This window comes from Mirounga angustirostris, unplaced genomic scaffold (assembly GCF_029215605.1).
Source record: "Mirounga angustirostris isolate CCGP_5_RB_7025 unplaced genomic scaffold, mMirAng1.0.hap1 SCAF_13, whole genome shotgun sequence".
Classification (NCBI taxonomy): domain Eukaryota; kingdom Metazoa; phylum Chordata; class Mammalia; order Carnivora; family Phocidae; genus Mirounga; species Mirounga angustirostris.
Window position 1 is genome coordinate 36,437,425 of NW_026991721.1, and position 20,431 is coordinate 36,457,855.

The 20,431-nt window shown below is 43.2% G+C and overlaps 1 protein-coding gene across 2 annotated transcripts in view; it reads right to left on the reverse strand.

Moving 5' to 3' along the window:
- Window positions 1-20,431, reverse strand: part of NELL1 (neural EGFL like 1) — an 808,674-nt gene that overhangs the window by 598,846 nt on the left and 189,397 nt on the right. For both annotated transcript variants that reach the window (XM_045894008.2, XM_054512010.2), the window contains exons 10-11: window positions 16,040-16,113; window positions 11,054-11,153 (exon numbers count right to left, since the gene is read on the reverse strand). In XM_045894008.2, coding sequence (XP_045749964.1) covers window positions 11,054-11,153; window positions 16,040-16,113 — 174 coding nt within the window. The remainder of the gene's footprint in view (window positions 1-11,053; window positions 11,154-16,039; window positions 16,114-20,431) is intronic.

Sequence of the window (20,431 nt, forward strand, 5' to 3'; positions counted from 1 at the left end):
AATGTCAAATCTACTTTAGTTGAGGGGCACCTGGGTGGCTCAGTTGGTTAAGCGGCTGCCTTCGGCTCAGGTCATGATCCCAGGATCCTGGGATCGAGCCCCGCATCGGGCTCCCTGCTCAGCGGAGAGCCTGCTTCTCCCTCTCCCTGCCTCTCTGCCTACTTGTGCGCTCTCTATTTCTGTCAAATAAATAAATAAAATCTTAAAAAAAAAAAAAATCTACTTTGGTTGAGCCTGACCACTGTGCCAAAAGCATGTGTTTCATTAATTAATCCAGGCCTTCTTTCAAGCAGTATTTATTAACTGCCCACTTGCCTTTCTGCAGGTGTGAATAACCAATATTTATGGGGCATCTAACTTCTGTGGACTAAGGCACCATGCAAGCCTCTGGGAGGAAAATAAAGATGTGTGAGACATGTTCTCTGCCCACAAGGAAAATTACAAGCTAAGGGGAGACACACCAAATACAGGGGTAGTGTAAATACAAGGCAATCTATGTTAAGTGAGAGGTGGAGAGTATAAATAATCAGTGTTTCAGGGAAAGGGAAAGCACTTCTAGGTGATGTAAAACTTGACTTCAGGTTCATCACAGGTAGAAACATGAGAAGGGATGAGGCACAAATCCTACTGAAAGGAATGGGACTCCAACCCGTGAGGAAGAAGGGTGCATTGGAGAATGCCAAATAATCTGGCACAGATGTAATAATAACATTTACTGAATACATACTATATGCCAGACACTCAGCCAAGTGTTTTACATGCATTGTCCCATTTAATTCTATTAATTAAATTAATATCTGTATTTTTACTCCTCACTAGGTTATTTCACTGCCCTCCCCAAAGCAACAAATTCCTAACTAAGCATTCTACATCCAAAGGATAAAGAAGATCTCCTTTTTTGCATGTGTAGATTCAAACAGACCACAATTTGGTTTCTTTTCATTCTCAAGATATCCATATCTATTTTCTGTGAGGTAATTCCAAGTATTTTTAACAAAAAATCCTAATTTCAATCACTCCAACTTCATTAAGTCAGGGTCTATATCTGATTCATTTCTTTCAACCAAAGCTTTCCACACGAGGGCAACTGGATGGATGGCTTAGAGATGGACGGACTCACAGCCAGCCAGAAATAGCGGAGGGTCAATTAACGAGTGAATGAACAGATGAATGAATCTACAGTGGCATTTAATGCCTCTACCCTCCTTAAACAACCGGAAGGCAAATGTGACTGGTGTGCTAGTCACCACTTTTAAGCATTTTTATTGAAGTATAATTTACATACCATAAAACTCACCTCTTGTAAAGATACACTTTGATGATTTTTAATAAATTTACATAGTGGTGTAGCCACGATCACAATCCAGCTTTAGGATACTTTCATCACCCCAGCTGGACATGCTCAGTCCTTAAACCCCACCTCAGCATTGGAGTTGGCTGCCAAGTCATAAATCCTCGATTCTCCACATTTCAGAATCCTGAAGGATTTGTCTTTCTTATCTGATATGTCTCAGTAGCAAGACACTTAGGATACAGATCCCTCCCTTCCTGGATATTTGTCTTCAGTTGCCACCACAATCTCTTTAACGAGTCCTCTGGCTAGCCCCTGGGTTAACTTTTTCTTCACCTGGTTATCAACATAATCTGACACAAGAGACTACTGAAAGTCGCCCTCTTTCTTAAATCAATTTATTTTTTCAAAATTAGAAACTGTGACCAGATTGTGGAATACACAAACACAGCCCAATATTCTTCTACTTGACTTTTTTTTTACTTGACTACTTTTAATAAGTGACTCGAGCCTTAAGAGTTTTTCTCCTATAATAGAGGAACATAGCAAGTTCTTTTAACTAGCACTGGCCCAAACACAGAAAACACCTTAATTATAAAAACTGCTATTTACTGACTTCTTCCAACACGCCAGGCATAGTGCTAAGCCTATTAAAACACCTTACCTCACAAAACCCTCAACACTTCAAAAAATTACTATTATCCTCACTTTACACATTAGGAAAATGTGGTTGAGACTTGAACTTTTTTTATCCATAGTCAGGAAGTGGCAGAATCATGATTTGACTCTGAAGGTCTTGTGAAGAACCCCAAGAAAATAATTCTTCTGCAATTTAACTACTTGGAAGCTTAGACAACTGATGATTACATTCAGTGGATTATAATCCATCTATGTCCTATAAAACATTTCTAAATAGGCCCACTTAGGACCCAACTACAGGTTCTGCCAATCTGTTCTTTGCAGAAATTGAGTGTAGGGCAATGTTAGCACCACCCCATCATTTCTGGCCCCTGGTTGAGAACATCTACCCTTCCCTAGAAACAATAATACAGGCTCAGAGTTCCCTCTAGAGCATAGGAAATAGCATGGACTATACGGCATATCCCACTTTACAGGTTATATCATTAGAGCCAACAGCCACTTGACAATCCATCTGGATGTCCTCACAGGCACTCACAGGTCACCGAGCCAGAGCTAAACTCTTGATCTTCCCAAATCCATGCTCTATGGGCTCTTCACATTCAACTGTAGCACCTTTATCCACCCAAACTAGGAAACTAGGAGTCATCTTTGCCCTGACCCCTCAAATATACTGGCCCTCCCCAGGTTCACTGGCAGGAGTCTAAGTCACTTCAAACACTTAAATACCTATCATGGCAAAGTAAATGTGATCTGGAACAAAGGAATCTATAAATATGCAGAGAACTACACCATGTTTCTTTAGAGGCAAATATATAACCAATTTCTCTAACACAATTTAACCTTTATCACCAAACAGAGTTATGATACTATTAAAATATATGGAACTGTTACATGTCATTCTTCACATGCTTCATTATCATGGAATATAAATTGAAAATACTGTGTCAATTTTGATAGAAATCTTTTAAATACATCTACCTACACCAACGGAAAAATATTTTTTTCTAAGTTTTATACTTTTTGAGAGTTCTACCTTTTATTTTTAAACCACAAACCTACCAGCCCAAGTCTAAGTTGCTAATAACCAACTCACCTCAATTTCCTTAACCAACAAAACCATCCTGGAAATGGAACTCCTGAAGAGGTTTCCAATGAATCCACGTTTAGTGCACATAAAAACTTGGGGAAAATTTTTGAAACATGATGAAAATGAGACCCTGAAACTTCTCAGCAGTGGTGGGGTTAAGGAGTAGAGAGAAGAAATAGAAGTTGCCTGCTCAAGTCAAGTTATGATTTTCTACAAGTGCACATAACTGGGCAGAGACTCCATGTTCTCAAATTGGACTGCGTATATTAATTTTATGTTGTAAGTATCTCCTGAACATATCATTTCCTCCTCCACTTCACAGTAATAAGAAAAATCCATCCTACTCCAACCTACTATCATCTCTCAAATGGACATGGCCTCATTTGCCTTCCTGTTCCCCTTCTTGCCCAGTCTCTAACCTATTTTGCACACAGAGATCCTTTTCAAACACAGATAGGATCATGTCACTCTCCCCCTTAAAAAATCTTTCAAGGGCTTCCATTTTACTTAAGAAAAATACAAAATCTTTAACAAAATCTTTAACAAACAAGACCTCCTTCTCTCCCTCCATCATTCCTCTCCAACTGTTAGCAGCCTTTTAAGTTCTTCTAGTCTCCCAACCCCTTTCCTGATTCAGTTTTTACAAGCTTGTTTCACCAACTCACAACATTATTACACATCACTGCCAGAGTAATTTCTTCTCAGGCTTCAAGTCCCAGCTTAAACATAAGCTCTTCAGAGAAGGCTTCCCTGTCTCACAAGTCTGAAGAGAGCCCCATTATTTTCTTCCATACCACCCTATTATTCTTGCTTATAGCAGTGATCACAATTACTGTGTATTTATTTCTGTGTTTATGTAATGTTTATCCCATTAGAAGCTCACTTCTTCAAGGGAAAGGACTGTGAAGTTTGGTCGCCTCATGCCTAAGGCAATAGACAACACATTATAGGCAGTCAATAAATATTTGTTTAGTTAATGACTAAATCTTCTCAGTCCTCCAAAGCAAGAATTAAGTGTTTTAAAGATAAATACACCAAGGCTCAAAGATGTTAACTACCTCCTCTAGTTACACAGCTGGTCAGTGATGGGTAAAACAGGGCTAAAAACCCAAATATGACTCTAATACCCCATCTCTCCACCCCACCCCCCATGACTGCCCAGCCATGATTTTAATCATCCAGGGACATTCAGGAATGCCAAACCTGGCCTAAAAAGGCCAGGACTCCACCAGCCATTAGCATTCTCTAGTCTGTGACATGTCCTGATCTTTCCAAAAGAACACACCTTGCTTCTTTCTCTAGGACACATTCCACGGTAGCTTGCTGCCTGGATATTCCAAGCCAGAAGAAAAATAACTTAATCACATGACAGATCGTCATCCCTGAATAAGACACTAAGGTGAGTGAGTGAAACCCACTTGGAGCTCACGTTCAAATGGTGAACATGAGCAGATCCTCAGAGAAGACACATTATCTACAGAAACGAGATTCCAGGTCTTGTGTGAATACCTCCTTAATTTTAGTTTCTAGCATGGGTACCATCCATTATATGACAAGTATTTATTAAGTACCTACTGGGTGCCCAGGCACTGTTCGAGGCAATAAGCAAACAACAACAACAACGAAAATGCCGTGAACAGCATACCCACACTCTTAGTCATCAGACAAGCTCGCAGAAATGACTGATGCGGAGCATCGGGTTACAAGGAGACATTGTGATGGAGAGGAACAAGGTGCTTCAAGGATGTATCCTAGAGGGGCGCCTGGGTGGCTCAGTTGGTTAAGCGACTGCCTTCGGCTCAGGTCGTGATCCTGGAGTCCCGGGATCAAGTCCCACATCGGGCTCCCTGCTCGGCGGGGAGCCTGCTTCTCCCTCTGACCCTCCCCCATCTCGTGCTCTCTCTCTCTGTCTCATTCTCTCTCTCAAATAAATAAATCTTTAAAAAATTTTAAAAAAAGGGCACCTGGGTGGCTCAGTTGGTTAAGCAACTGCCTTCAGCTCAGGTCGTGATCCTGGAGTCCCGGGATCGAGTCCCGCATCAGGCTCCCTGCTCGGTGGGGAGCCTGCTTCTCCCTCTGACCCTCCCCCATCTCGTGCTCTCTCTCTCTGTCTCATTCTCTCTCTCAAATAAATAAATAAAATCTTTAAAAAAAAAAAAAAAAAAGAATGTATCCTAGACAAGGGTCCTAATACAAGATCTGAAGCAATGTGAAGGCTGAGTGAGGCTGACTGGACAAAGGGTAGGGGTTCCAAACACATGAAGCAGCATGTGCCCATATCATGTTCAAGGAAATTAATGAAGCAACAGAAATGCTGAGGTCACATTTTTTGGTGAACAGTCTAAAATTTGGACTCCCCTAGTGGTCCTGTATCTACAGTTCTGCTGTCAGCGGAAGACAGTAACACTAACAACTTGCTGTCTTTAAAGCTACTGCCATTCTCTAGATCCCACTCTACTCCCTTTATAATGATAGTAAAACTACCCATCCATTCCGCTTCCTCTCTGGCTTCTATAGCCAATAATGGACAAGCATCTTTATGATTCCCTACTGTAACTCTTACAACAAGGAATGAGTAAGCCACTAGCCTTGGGCAATTTTTGATTTCTCTAAGCAGCTGAAGTTTGATTCCACAGAGAGAACCCTTTGTTGCCGCTAATCTCCTACCCCTAATGTGTCCTCCTGCAGGTCAGGCTACTTGCCTCTGAAATGATGTACCTGGACAATGAAAAATGCACTCCTAACTCAAATCCAGAAAAGCTCTCACATCACTTGTGCTTGCCCACTCTTGGAAGTTCCATAGGAACTAAGGTATACTAAGTACAGTATATACCATGTGCCTCATTGGTATGGAGAGAACTCCACCCATAGACTGCCTGGAGGGATATGGCCCAAAGATCTTTTACGAAAACTGAACACCCATAAGTACTCCACAACCAACACACATACCACAGAAGCCTGGGCCCTTGGGGGTGAGGACATTCCTCTACCTCCTTGTTGACAGGGTTAGGCCAATAAGATGAACCCAGTAGAGACTGAGCTCTGGACTCTCCCAGGTTCTATCTTAGAAAGCAATCCATTTCTTCTACAATAGTCTACACTTAAGGGTCTCCCTGTCCAAGGCAGCCTGACCTTAGTTTCAGATTTTCTCTCTGAGACAATGTGCCTCCCCCTTCCAGAGGCTCAGTGGGCCCTGATACACTGCAGTACTTTCATGGCCAATGACGTCACGGATGTCCGGAGACTCTACTCATCTTCAAATACCCTCCCCTCCCAGTCTTAACAGTTGAGCATAGAGCCCCGTCTTTCTAGTCCACATCAGCCCATGGCTGCCAGGAGGTTGATCAGATTCCATCTCTCAGTATGCACAGGACCTGCGCATCTGCTAACTACCAGTTCCTCTATTTAGACACTAGATAATATACTCATTAAGTGCCTCTTTCCCAGGCCTCTTTTAATCTCAAATACCCTGAAAAATCCTAAAACCATTTCCATTACAAATTCTGATGGAGACCAGAATGATGAGGAAGACTAAGGCAAAAAAAAATCATGATGCCAAGAGTCTTGGGAGGATTTAATTTAAGGGCATAAAATCTTAAATAGAACAAATAATCTCAACTCATTTCAGTCCAGCCCAGATGACAAGGCAAGTGAGCATGAATTAAAATTACAGATAAACACACTGGGAACAGATGTTGGCAAGAACTTTTTTCCCAACACTGAAAGTCTTAAACATGCAGCGAAAACCCTCCAAAGTCATTGGCGACATTGAAGCTATAATTAGAGCCAATTATGAGGGGAATAAAACCCTGAGGAGTGTGTCAAGAATTCTGGAATGGGCCAAATGATTGGCATGTTTTCCTGGAGCAATTTGGAGGATGCGCAGTCAAGATTGTTGGCCTTTTGCCCCCCTTTAATGGAGCCCACTGATGATTCATGAGCCGTCTTGTTCTTCTGGGGCTACATTCACACTTTTATTACTTCTTCCCAAGCAAGAGCATAGAGGTCACTCTGGTGCCCACTCCCCCTTTTCCACCTCATGGCCACACACTTTAAGTGGTCAGGCTCGCACTACAGCCATTGCCTTAACATAATGATGAAGGTAAGTGAATTGCATGCCGTTGGCACAAACGGTCCTGAGGCAGCAGAGAGAAACTGCAGCGGTGATTGGGACTGTTCTGGCTGTTACTGGTGGTGATGGATACCTTGGGTCCCAGCAACTGCAGGATGGCCTCCTCCTGCCAATGTCCATCACTTTGGTTCTTTTGGCTTGTGTCTTCCCTAACTGTCCTGTAGTCCCTTCCAATTGCCCTGTGGATGTAATCACGGGCTCCGCTGATTACCTTCATTTTTCTTTAAAGGGCAGAGGAATTAGTGACAGCATTTGGCATGACCCAAGATTCTTAGAGGTAAGGTGCCCATGCCCCTAGTCTGGATATCAGTTCTGTTGATACAGTGAACGCCATAAATCTGTCAGTCTGTTATTCTCAATTCTATGGTCTTAGGTTTAATTCCCACAAAGAGAAAAACTCAGCAAAAATCTTAATCTCTCTCCTTGATTAGTCATGGGGGGGGAGGGGCAGGCAGTGGCAAATTGTATAACCATATAAGAAAATGGGCATGACTCAATAAAAATTAGTTTCAGAATCAAGGCAACGAGTTATATCTTGACAAGTTTGAACTCAGCAAAATGGGTTCAACATTATTTCATATATGAAATACACAGAGCCAACAACACAGCTAGTACAAAAAATTATTTCCTTCAACGTCACAGACATGACAGTGACAGCATTATTTCATGTGGTCAGAATGTATCTCCATCTACCTCATCTCCTACATTTAAAGAATTCATAAAATATAATCATTAAAACTTTTTTTAAAAAAAAAAAAAAAGCACTTTATGCATATTATATAGCCAGCCAATTGGGGCAGAAAGCAAAAAGCACTTTCTGTGCTTTCTTAAATTCCCATCTAACCCTCCTCAGGGGGGGCTCAATGGAGTCCCATTGAAAATAAACCCCAGAAAACTTCCATTCCCTAAGCAGCCCGAGGAAGGTTGTGATTCAGACTTCTAAGGAATGATACACTCTCATGGGGTGATTTCCCTCAGACTAATGACCTGACATTCACAGAAAGACAGAGAGAGATGATAAATATGCTAATTAGAGGCCCTTCATGCAGGTATTGAGAAAGGCTATAGCCACTTCAGTTTCTGTAATCAATAACAGCAGGGCGGCAGAAGACACACAGCTAAAATCATACCACTGCACCCATCTGCTCATCCCTGAAAGACGCAGCTCAGGTCATCAGGAGCCTGCCTCTCTGCTCACTTACTGCCTGCCAGTCAGTACACAGTCTCAATCCACAAAGCAAATGGTTCAGCCTCCCCATATGCAGGCTAAAAATTACTTTACATAGAAATTGAGTGTCGCCTTTTCATTACTTTCTGTTTTAGAGAGGGGCAAGGAGTGTGGGAGGGGAGAGGGGGGAGAACTGAATAACAGGCCTTCGAAAAGGCCCAGTGGGCTTTCTGAGTCTTGTCAGAACAGAAATGAACCAACCCCTACTCTTCTTGTAAGACGCAGAAAACATGAACACAGAGGAAAAGGTAAAAGACAACTAGAAGTCCAAGGGGAAAAATATTTCCCATAATATTATGAAAGACTATTATGCTACTTCTGAAGATCCTCTTGGGAAATAGTTGGAATTAAGAGATCTGGAATAAAATTCATGGGGAGCATAGTTTGAGACAATACACCTTGGAGCTCACCTGAGTTGCCTCTTTGACAATCGTCATATATAAGTTTTACGTTTTCATTATAAAGAGACTAATCGACCCGCACAGGAAAAAAAAAATGCCCCTTTCCTTTTCTGATGGTCTGCTATGCAGAGCAAGCCTTAGCATGTGGACAAGGGGGCTGGATGTTCTGGGCTCTGCTCTGCTTTGGGTCAACAGAAGGGATTAACAATAGGAAATGGTGCTGAAAGGGGCCTTTGTCTACAATAATGCTTTCTCCATTCCAGTGCCTGAACTCTGAGTTGGGAGTAAATCAGAGAACCCTAAGAGAATCCATATACCCGAGTGGTTTAATTCAACCCATTCCCCAGGAGAAGGCCCTCCTCACCTTATCTTTTCTGAAGATATCGTCTTGTTCCTATGAAAATGCAGAGTTGTCAAAGAGAATAAATAACCCTCTCGGACACAGACACCTCCAAAAGAAATATCAACAGCCCCCTCCCAACAAAGCTGGTAGTTTCCTTCCAAAAGAGGAAGCAGGAGAAAGAAAATCCTCAATTTCACAAATTGGTCCTAGCCATAATCTAATCTAGGAGGTTTTACTCCTGGCCTCCCGCTTTTCCCTCAAAGCTGTGTCAAGGTGTGGTAAAAGCTACCGGATGGCAGCAATGGGGCCCTGAATGACTCTGTTTTTCAATGAGAGATCCCATCTCTTAGTGTCTTCAGTGGTAAAGAAGCGCACACATTCTGGAGAAGTATTAGCAGAAGCAGTGACACCAGGTCTATTGTAAATTGGGTCAGAGCAATGAAATTCCTCTTGAGTTTCTGTGGGATGATCAATGATTCTGCTCTAATGAAACCATAAATCAGGAAGGATTTACATAAACTGAGTCTCACTTGGCACCTCCACAAATAGCAAGTGATGGATTTTGCATTAAATTATAAGACCTATCTTACAACCCTATCAGGTTACTAATAAATGTATCCCTCTGAAAATTCCAGCCAATCTTTGAGTGTTTCTACAGCATTTCAACCGCTACTATGCTTGTAGCTAAGAGATAGATGAATCAGGGAAGATATTCTGATGGCATGGTTAGCCATTCTTGGTTATCAACATACTAAGTTGTCCCAGGAATTTTCACCCAAATGTAGCTTTCTCATGACCAAGCAGAGAAACCTCCACATAAGCTGAACACCCCATGAAAAAACATAGAACATTTCTATGTATCCGAAGATGCTAGAGGAGGGGGTCAGCAAATTATGGGCTGCTACCTGTTCTTGTAAATGAAATTGTATTCTAACAATTACACTCATTCATTTACCTATTGTCTCGGTTACTTTTGCGAAACAGCTGAGTTGAGTTGTTGCAACAGAAACCTTCTGGCCCACAAAGCCAAAAATATTTACTCTGTGGTCCTTTACAGAAAGTATCTACCAACCCTTGTGCTAGAGAAAAGATAGAATAAAGTGAAATATGGAGTAACCTAAGCTAAACCACTCTGCTCTAGAAGCTTTAAGGGGGAGCCAGAAAGGATCCAACTCCGTAAGTATTTGAGAATGTGGAGAAGGATGTGTGGTGGGTATAGCTTTTACATCATAAAGAGGAGTTTGACTGGATTTGTTCTGTAAGATTTTGAATCAATCTTAGGTTCTCCCAATCCACGTAATTCTACCAGGGTGAGTCCTTTCAGAGGAAAGGTTATCTGATCCAGGGTTTAAAGACGACAAAATTTGGGAAAGAAGACAAGTCCAGGAAAAGAAAGCAAAACAATTTCTGCCAGAGAACGAATTAGCAGTTAGGTGTTACTTAGCTAAAGCGTTTCCCCCCCCACCCTTGCATGAAGTAAAAAAGTTGCATGTAATTCTCTGAATAAAGATTCACTATAGGTCTCTGCCTGTCAGATTCAGGAATTGGTTTACAGAAAGGGCTAAACAGTATGCCTACCAATGCCACTCATGAGAATAATCTAATAATGATGATGGTTATAATTATTATTATTGCAGGTACTATCATTCTTCTTATAGGAACTGTCACTTACTGAACATTTATCACATGCTAGGCATGATACTAGGTACTTAGGCATTATCCCATTTAACCCTCCCAGCGGGCCTGAGAAGTAGACTGTCATTACCCTCAGTTTACAATTGACACGACTACGGCTGAGAAAGGTAACTAGGACACACAAGTTTCGAGGTAGCAGAGTTTTGAGCCCATTACTACCTTCACACTATTCATTAAACCCTCATGCACCCCACCCTCATCCCAACTACAGCCCCACCACCAAGCCCCCCTTACCTCTACAGACACTGCAGCACTGATTCTCTGGGAGAATGTGGTCCTTTTCTGAGCAGTTCAAAGGAGGGCACGCCTCTGTAATCTTTACTAAAACTCCACCCTGGAAGCCAAATCATCGGGAAACAAAAAAAGTTCATATTTTTTAGTTGATGATACAAATATATAACACCATTGTTAACAGCCTGCAGTGATAATAAGCTTCAATAATTAACAGTACTCCCAGGAATTCCACAATAATGACAAAGTCGCAAATGAAACGGATGAGACTCCTGGCAGAGAAAGCATCCTTTTCTGTGTCTCAACAGCCTCAACTTCAACCAATCATTTCTGAGAAACTTCTATGCAGCAGAAGGTCACTAACAGTGGCGTACTGCAAAGGTAACAATGGGCTGTTGGATGGGGAGCCCTAATTTGTAGGGCTTATGGATTTCTGTGGTATGAATACCCTGATGATGACCGATTTTGAAATACCGACATGGTGTCACTGACCAGGGTCGGGAATTTATACAATGAGCGCTCATGAGCTTTTGTGAGCCAGCTTTAACACTCCTGGATCACACTCACCGTGAACCCGAAGCTACATAACACATCTTCCTTGTGCTTGGGGAGCTCCTAGTGGGAGGGCAGGAAGAAAAAACAATCTCAACTAAAAACCCTAAAACAGTATGGTAAGTGCTAAAAAATGTTCTACAGTTAAGGTATGATAATGTGTCAGAAGAGAATCATGCTGTCCAGGTAGAGAGAAATGATAAAGATGCCACATCTGAATAATGGAATAAGGAAGAAGAGACTTTCCTGGCAGACAAAACAGGCAAGAGCCAAGGTATCCAAGTACGAATGATCTGAATGAGGGTTAGATGAGCACTAGATGTTTCCCTGTATGTAAATAAAATCGCTTACAATAAAATTTTAAATATTCACCTGGTGAATCTTTATGACCTCATCCACCAAAGGTCTTCTTTGGTGACATCACTAGGATCTGTATTTAGTGTTACTCTGAATTCTAAAAATTAGTCAATTACTATAAAAAAAAAAGTTTGAGAGTATTTTATCTAAAATATAAAGTTTTTCTCTCCTCTTCCTAAAAAGCTGTTTACGTCAACTAAGACTCAAGCTTGAGAAAAGGAGTCTCATTTAAGGCAAAAAGGTACTTCTCAACATAGATGGGGGAATAGGATGGAGCTGGACAGCCAGGAGGGATGGGGGGAGATAGAGTTTCCATTTCCGAGACACTGTCTTTCCTGTGGTCCAGGGACAGGAACTCCCACTTCATCAGGTACATCCATTCCTAATTACGATCATCAACAATTATGAACATACCAATTTGATTTCTAACTACTCATCATTTGGATAATTTGCACCATGGCTTCCTCTCGTTGCTCATAATTTTCAGCCTGACAGTCCTGCCTCTGACATTCCTTGTAGTGTCTTTTCGTCCTCCTTTCTCTTGCTTTCTTGATCTGCTCCAAGTTATCCAGACCTCTTCCTTTTCTCCTACCTAAAAACTGGCCCTAAGATCAGAGAACACAGCCTGCTCTACATGCTCAGTCTCCTTCACAGCTACGTCCCCTTCTCACTCCTCAATCCAGGCCACATCGGGGGGCACCCAGCCTCAAGAGTTGGCACTGGTCTTAAGCCACTGTGCCTACCAGTCGTACCTCAGTTCCTGCAACAGGGACTCAAACCAATCATTACAAACCAACAGACATTAATAACCTCACCATCTGTAACATAGGCTTTAATGCACAGGAAAACAAAATGCTTACTCACCATTAATGCCCCTACTTCTATCTGTCAGCATCAATGTATTAATTATCTACTGCCTCCTTGCATAAATAAGAGTGATGGACATGGTTGGATCCCTTTTAGGAGTTCTGTGTGCCCATCCCCCAGGTTCCGAATGCTTTGGTGCTAACGGCTCATCCTTGCCACCCTCAGATGGCACTCCTTGGACACTGGAGCCACTCTGCCATGCAGAGAGCAGAGAGAGTTACTCCCAAGTTCTATATCCCCACTACCAGAGCCCAAAGCCAGGGACTGACAGGCACGGGAGGCTCTTTACCTCAAGGGGAGCCCAGGGCTGGGGGTGTAATTTACACTCCACCACCCCTCCAGCAACCAAGGTAGGTGAGGCCTTTCACCCAAAATCCCACTCTTGCTCGGTTCCTTGCCTTTCCCCATCCTGCATCCTCCACACCCTTACCGGTTGCTCCCAAGAGCACTACTTTAATCGATCATTCAAACTGAAATCCTTTGAGCAGGGTCTGCTTTTAGGGGAACCCAAACCAAGACAGTAAGATACATTTCATTCTAGCTGTCAAAAATAACACTGTCAAGATTCTCTCTAGATGGTGAGATACTGGAGCAATTTCCTTTTTCTTCCTTGTACTTTTTCCTCTATATTCAAAATTTTGGCATTTGGAGTATGTATTTGTTTTTGTTAAAAGATATTTAAAATGCTATGAAGACTTTTTTAAAAAATCATCACTCACAAAAGTTTTTTATGAAAAGGGCTTGCCTTGACTGCTGATTAAATCAGACAATTCTAATCAACCTTTAACATATTTAATGAGCAAGATCCTAATTCCAAGTATTTCAATAGAGACAAACCCCTTTGCGTGATTCTGAAAATAATATGAACTGTGATTACAGTAGCCTAAGTGCCTCTACATCCATTTAGTCCAGCCACATAATTAGGCACAAAACCTTTATTTTCAAAACTATTTCTGGTAAGAAGTACCTGGTAATTAACATTTTTAAATTCTCCTGATTATAGTACGTTATTTTATGACCCCTAGAACTCTGCGTCGGTGGAAAAACACAATTCTTCCGTTCTTTCTCATTTAGAGTGACAGTCTCTGTGTCACTGGTCAAATGTGAACACTTTTAAGTTCTTTACTAATCATTGTGCTTCAGCCTGAATTTCTAACAATATAAAAACTCACATCAAGTCAAAACATTATTGCTAAAGAAATGTTGGAACACAATTGAGCAAAACTACTAGAAGGGATTATTCATCTTAGTTTAAAAAAAAAAAGACAGTATGCTAATTTCTAAAAACACCTGGTGAAAATATTTGAAACAAGAGTTTATTTCTTGTTCTTCACACGCTTTATCTCATTTAATCCACCCAACATCCTAGGCGGTAATGTGCCTGCCCCAGGTTGGAGACCACCCTACCAGCTCTCCCCATGCCCAGGTCTGGTAGCCTGCCTTGTTGACTGAGAGATCACAGAGCCCTCGCTGCCACACCATCCCTGCCTCTGCGTACGCACAGCGTCCACTGATGCAGAAAGACCACCACCCCTCCATGCCCACCAGAGTGTCTGGAGCAATAGAATCTCTGCCGTTCCCAGGGGCAGCCAAGAAGGAGGGGATGGGAAATTTGATAGGAAAGTCGGAGGGAGTTAACCCCTGGAGGTAAATTCTGGCCAGAGACAGGAAACGGGTAAGAGGCTTTCCTCCACCCAAGCCGCCCGCCAAGGCCCCAATAAAGAACTGGATTCAAGCTCCTCCAGATCTTCTCCAGGTCTCTAACTGCCTCATTCACCCTCATCTTTTTTTTTTTTTTTTAATAATTTTAAAACTTTTTTTTTTTTTAAGATTTTATTTATTTGCGAGAGAGAGAATGAGAGACAGAGAGCATGAGAGGGAGGAGGGTCAGAGGGAGAAGCAGACTCCCTGCTGAGCAGGGAGCCCGATGCGGGACTCGATCCCGGGACTCCAGGATCATGACCTGAGCCGAAGGCAGTCGCTTAACCGACTGAGCCACCCAGGCGCCCCCACCCTCATCTTTAAAATAGATTCCTTTCGGGGCGCCTGGGTGGCTCAGTCGTTAAGCGTCTGCCTTCGGCTCAGGTCGTGATCCCAGGGTCCTAGGATCGAGCCCCACATCGGGCTCCCTGCTCCACAGGGAAGCCTGCTTCTCCCCTCCTTCTCCCCCTGCTTGTGTTCCCTCTCTCGCTATGTCTCTCTCTGTCAAATAAATAAATAAAATCTTTAAATAAATAAATAAATAAATAAAATAAAATAGATTCCTTTCTTTTCCTCAGGGATGTGATGGAAAGCAAATGAAATGGTGTAGTTACAAGCACTTACAAAGATGGGCTATTCTGAGGCCCAGTGGTTCCGGTCAGCCTCTCTGGAGATGCCCCACAAAACCAGCAGCGCTTCCTCGTAGGTCTGTGGCTGCCCCGTGACGCACCACCTGGTACGCGTGCCCCTCCTTCCCTTTCTTGCCTCTCACTCTTCCACGCCGAGGATGGCGCCTCAACCACGTAATTGCACGGCCAGCTCCCCCACTTTGTTCAAATGGTACCTCTGCACAAAGGCCTTCCCAGAACACCCACACCCACCCAAAAGCTCTCTCTCTCTCCAGCATGCTTTGTATTTTTTATAGGATTCGGCAATATATTGTATATTGTTTACTTTATTATCTGTCTCCCCCACTGGACTGCAAGTTCTATAAAAACAGGGCCTTTATTGTGTTCACCGTTACATACCCAGAATCTAGTACCATGCTACTATGTAGCAGTTGATCAAGGTATGTTAGCTGAATGATTACTAAAGATCCCTGCTTCTACATGTCTTATTCCAAGAAAAAGATGGGTGGGGGCAGGCAGGAGACGGGAGTAGAGAGAGCACCATCCAGAGCTGGCATCACAAACTGATTTCCCCAAAAATCAACTCAGAACCATTTCCCAGGGCCCCCTGCCAAGCTCCCTGACTCCTAGTAACTGCTGGCGCCCTTCACCTTCTCACATCCTTCAACAGCTTTCCCCAAGGCTACCTGATCCACAGCTTAGCACAAGGTAGCAGAGCAATGACTGTGGGTGGGACCTCCCCATCCTGGACAGCAGCCCATCAGAGTCCTTCCCCTCAGGGACCCATTCAGGCCAACATGCTCCACTCCAGATCCCTACCAAAGCCCATCTATCTATCTGGTAATTCTCCCCAAGGGATGGGGATCATAAGATGGAAACTCACTCTGCATTCCCGGCAGCTCTTAGTTAAAATCCGCTGGCCTTCTGCAAGGACTTTTCCTCCATAGATACATTTTGCTGTAACAAAAACAGAAAAACAGGTCAGTCATGCTATGCAACTAACTGACCTCAGAGGTGCCATCTGGCTTCAGTGAATTCTAAGCAAAAGGAATCTCTTTGCAGGGCGCCTGGCTGGCTCAGTTGGTGGAGCATACAACTCTTGATCTCAGGGTCATCAGTTCGAGCCCCACACTGGGTGTGAAGCCTACTTTAAAAAAAAAAAAATAGGAATATCTTTCTCTGGAGTAAGACATGGGGAGAGTGTAAGGAAAACTCTTGGGCCCCCGTCAAATGGTCATCTTAACTACATTTGCCATGAGTCCGTCACACTAAGGATATACAGCTATTTCAATGTCGCAGCTGCTAAAGGAACCAGAAAATAAACTGATGTGGTCAGAAGTTAAAACAAGGAAGCAGCACTGGTCATCTCCATGGGGTACAATAGCGATACCTTTGATTCTTACACTCCAGCCATAAAATGAACGAGTAGGTAAAAGGGGACTTCTATGTTCATTCATCAGAACCTCAGCCACAATGCAGAAGGACACCATTTTTTTTCTCTCTTGTGATCGTGGGAAATGCATGCCCTTATACTCTATGTTCCTGGTAAGCTCAAAAACCATTGAGAAATACAAGCCAAACCAGTAAAACACTTACCAATGCACTAGAGAGACTGTTTTTTGGAAAGGTGAGCTTAACAGGCTAATAGGGAAGGCATGAAGTAGAGGTAGGCCTTGTAGAAAAGGTAAACGCATAAATGGAACTCCCACCATTCAATTTAGATTCCACTGGGACTCAGTCCTCAACTCAACTTGCTGATTCACTTTTAAACAAGTGCAGAGTATGTTAATTTGATCTGACCCTAATGGATCTCCAGCCACATCAACAGGAACAAGGAAGCAAAGGTCTGATTACTCCCTCTCCTGCACAGATGAGGATCCTTCTACCCTAGTCTTCAGGAGAAGTAGAAGTGAAGACACGCACTCTAAGCCATCTCTATCACTGTGTGTCTCATAAAAACTACCTTAGCTCTTAGAGTCTCTGTTTCCGCATTGGTTAAAAACAGGTTAATTTGGGGGCGCCTGGGTGGCTCAGTTGGTTAAGCGACTGCCTTCGGCTCAGGTCATGATCCTGGAGTCCCTGGATCGAGTCCCGCATCGGGCTCCCTGCTCAGCAGGGAGTCTGCTTCTCCCTCTGACCCTAACCCCTCTCATGTGCTCTCTCTCATTCTCTCTCTCTCAAATAAATAAATAAAATCTAAAAAAAAAAAAAAAAAACAGGTTAATTTGGTAGTTTCCTAGTTCTACAATCTTTCAACTCTCCTGGAACGTACAAGTATATACAGATTTCAGCAATCAACTTGCCCAACACCCTCTTGTTAGCCACAGGAAGAGGAAAGCCCAGAGATTTGGTATACTTAACATCATGATCCCATAGTGGATGCAGCGGTGTGCTACCCAGATCCTCCTTGATGGCCAAAGGACTCATTCCTGCAGCTGCTGGGGAAACTGACGACCACCAGCTCAGCTGAACAGTGATCTAGGACTTGCTCTTGTTTGAAGAGAGCCACCTCATCCAAGGTCAAATGCACTTCCTAGGCCAGCCCACATACAATGAGTGGTTGGTAAAGGTAGGACAAAGTCCTGGCCCCTTGCCCCAACTAGGGATCCCTCTGAAAGGTCATTCCAGCTCCAGAACTCCCTAGAGGAATGACTGAACTGTTTAACTATATTGCCGTTCAACCCCTTTATCTGTGCAATTCCACTTCCTTCAGGATCTCTCTCCACCTTAGAATTGATCCTGACAGATCCTTCCTAATAAAGGACAAGCAAATCTCCATTTCAGAGTCTGCTTCCTGTTAGAAAATGATCTGCAACAACCCACACCTAACTTGACTCTGTTCAAGTGTAGTATCTCCTTTCCTGAACGGCCCCATTAACTACCCCAGCACCCACACCCTACCACCTGGGATCCTTTTAACCTCTCCTTCTTACTCAACCCAGCATCCAATCAGTATCCAAATCACAACAATGCTCCCTCCTTAAGTTTCTCAAGTCAACCTACTTTTGTCTATTCCCCACCACCTGCAACTATCTTCATTCCCTCCTCTTTAGTACCCCAGAACCTCCTACTCTGTTTCTCTTGTTCTGGTCTCAATCTTATTCAGTTCTTCCCCATAAAACAGACATATTTTGTTAATTACAAACACGAGGCCATGCTTTAAAATCATTATGGATCACTAATGCCCTCAGAATATAGTCCAAATTCCTTAATTCAGCAAACAAAGCCATTCAGGTAGCTCTTCCTTCTCTCTCAAGCTTCACAGCTCATCAATTCCTCTGCATTTATTCCCCACCCACCCCCCAAACATCCACATATACCCTAGCCACGCCTTCTCCTTTGTGTCTGGGATCTGCACATGCTATCATCTTCTCCAAGAATAGGCAGCCTCATGCACCGTCCCCTGGCAACCCCCCATCCTCTATACCCATCAGTTTCAACATAAGCCTGACGTCCAGCACTGGTGAACTGCCCTCACTTTGTGCTTCTTTGGTACTCTTGATCTAGCTCTAACACCTCACCTTTTCTCTCAGTTGCCCAATTCATTATACATCTCTCCTGCTAACTATAACCTCCATGAGGGCAGGGTCTAGGTGTATTTCATCATTTCATCTCCAGCCACGAGATCAGTGCCCCTCTGGGCTTAATAACAGTAAGTAATTTTAGAATTAATGTGCCTACAGTTGGTAGTGAAAACAGTCAAAAGTTCTGATTCCCAAATAAGAGTTCTTTCTGCTGTTTAAAGTGGTTTCAATCATGAAAAGCAGATATGAGTTTCAGAACAAAAACAGCAACAGAAAATAGAGAATTTTCTACATCAACCCCACCTTCCTTCAAAAAGTTATCCATGACCATCTTGTATGCCTCAATTTTCTTGATCATTCAGTTGACCATGACTCATTGGTCCTAATGATGATGTAGATTCCCCTCTCTACCCGTATGGGGAGACCACAGATCCTCCAAGGGCCTGGAATTCCTGTCCAATCAACTCCCACACTCCCAAACACAGCTGCTGTCAACTTGGCAAGATGGCTTGTTCCAGAGTGACAGCTCTGCTAAATGCCCTGCTGTCAGATCTGCCATCTGCTTCTTGGCCCAGGCTCGAAAGCAAAGAAACAGACTTTTCTCCCTCATTGTAACCTTGTCCCCCACAGAATGGTATGAGCCCACTTGCTACCCTGTTTTATGAAATTTGCCTGATTCCTCTCCTCTGTTAGGAGTTCTCAGAGGAACCTGTCTGGAGATAGCAATGTCTGTTTACATTCATGCCATACACAGGGAAGCATCCCTCAAATCCACCAGTCCTGTATAAAAATAAATGTCCACTAAACTTTATGTCCTCACACAGCAGGGTGCTTTGGGGGCTACGAATGACATCAGAATCATGCTACACGCCTCGGCCATTTGCACTGGTGCAGGACGTATACGTGATTACAATATCAACTCTCAATGAAATGATCTTAGGATAGCTTTTGGGATCACCACTGCAGGTCACAAGAACATCCCCTGCTTTCTCATGCTCATCCCCCATTTCTCCAACCATACCCCCTCTTTTCTGTCACTGCCCTCCATACGCCTGACATCAGTCCTCATTATCCCACCTCTTGATCTCAGCTAAAAGGCTTATTTTTGATGTCTGAGGAAATTCAAGCATAAGGTGAGTCAGACTCCGGTGCCTTTGGCTGGAGCATTTGGGACTCCATTCCAACAGCTTTCGGTAGGAGTAGAAATGTAAATGGATACCTGAAGCCCTTCATATCACACTGGGGACATGCAAACTTGAATATTTCACAGTGTACGACCATGAAATTGAAACCTGGTACCAACACACACTTCTCTGTGATGTCAGAAACATATGCACTGAGGAGTAGGAGAAAGTTACTCAACTGCATCTTTTCCCCCCCACAGACATGGGGCCCTTCAAATTCGGCCCTGACCTCTCCAGTGCAATGACTGGACACTTCTGCCATCTGGGTGCACATTGAATAAACAACTGACAGGCGGGACTTGGCATCCCTGTCAGATCCAGAGATTAGGTTGCTCTGTCTTTATTTAGGTATTTGTTCCCTACACACACTCCAGCCATTCCGTGGCCATCAGTGGGTTAGAATATCAAAACCAGCACTCCGTATTGCACTATACAAGGACGGGCAGATCAGGAAAGCCAACAGGCAGGAATTCTCCTTACTTCAGTGAGTTCATTCCCCAATCTGGCTCCAGATACCGTCTCTCTGAGCAAGATGCCCACATCACGCTGGGTGTTCCTCCAGCATCT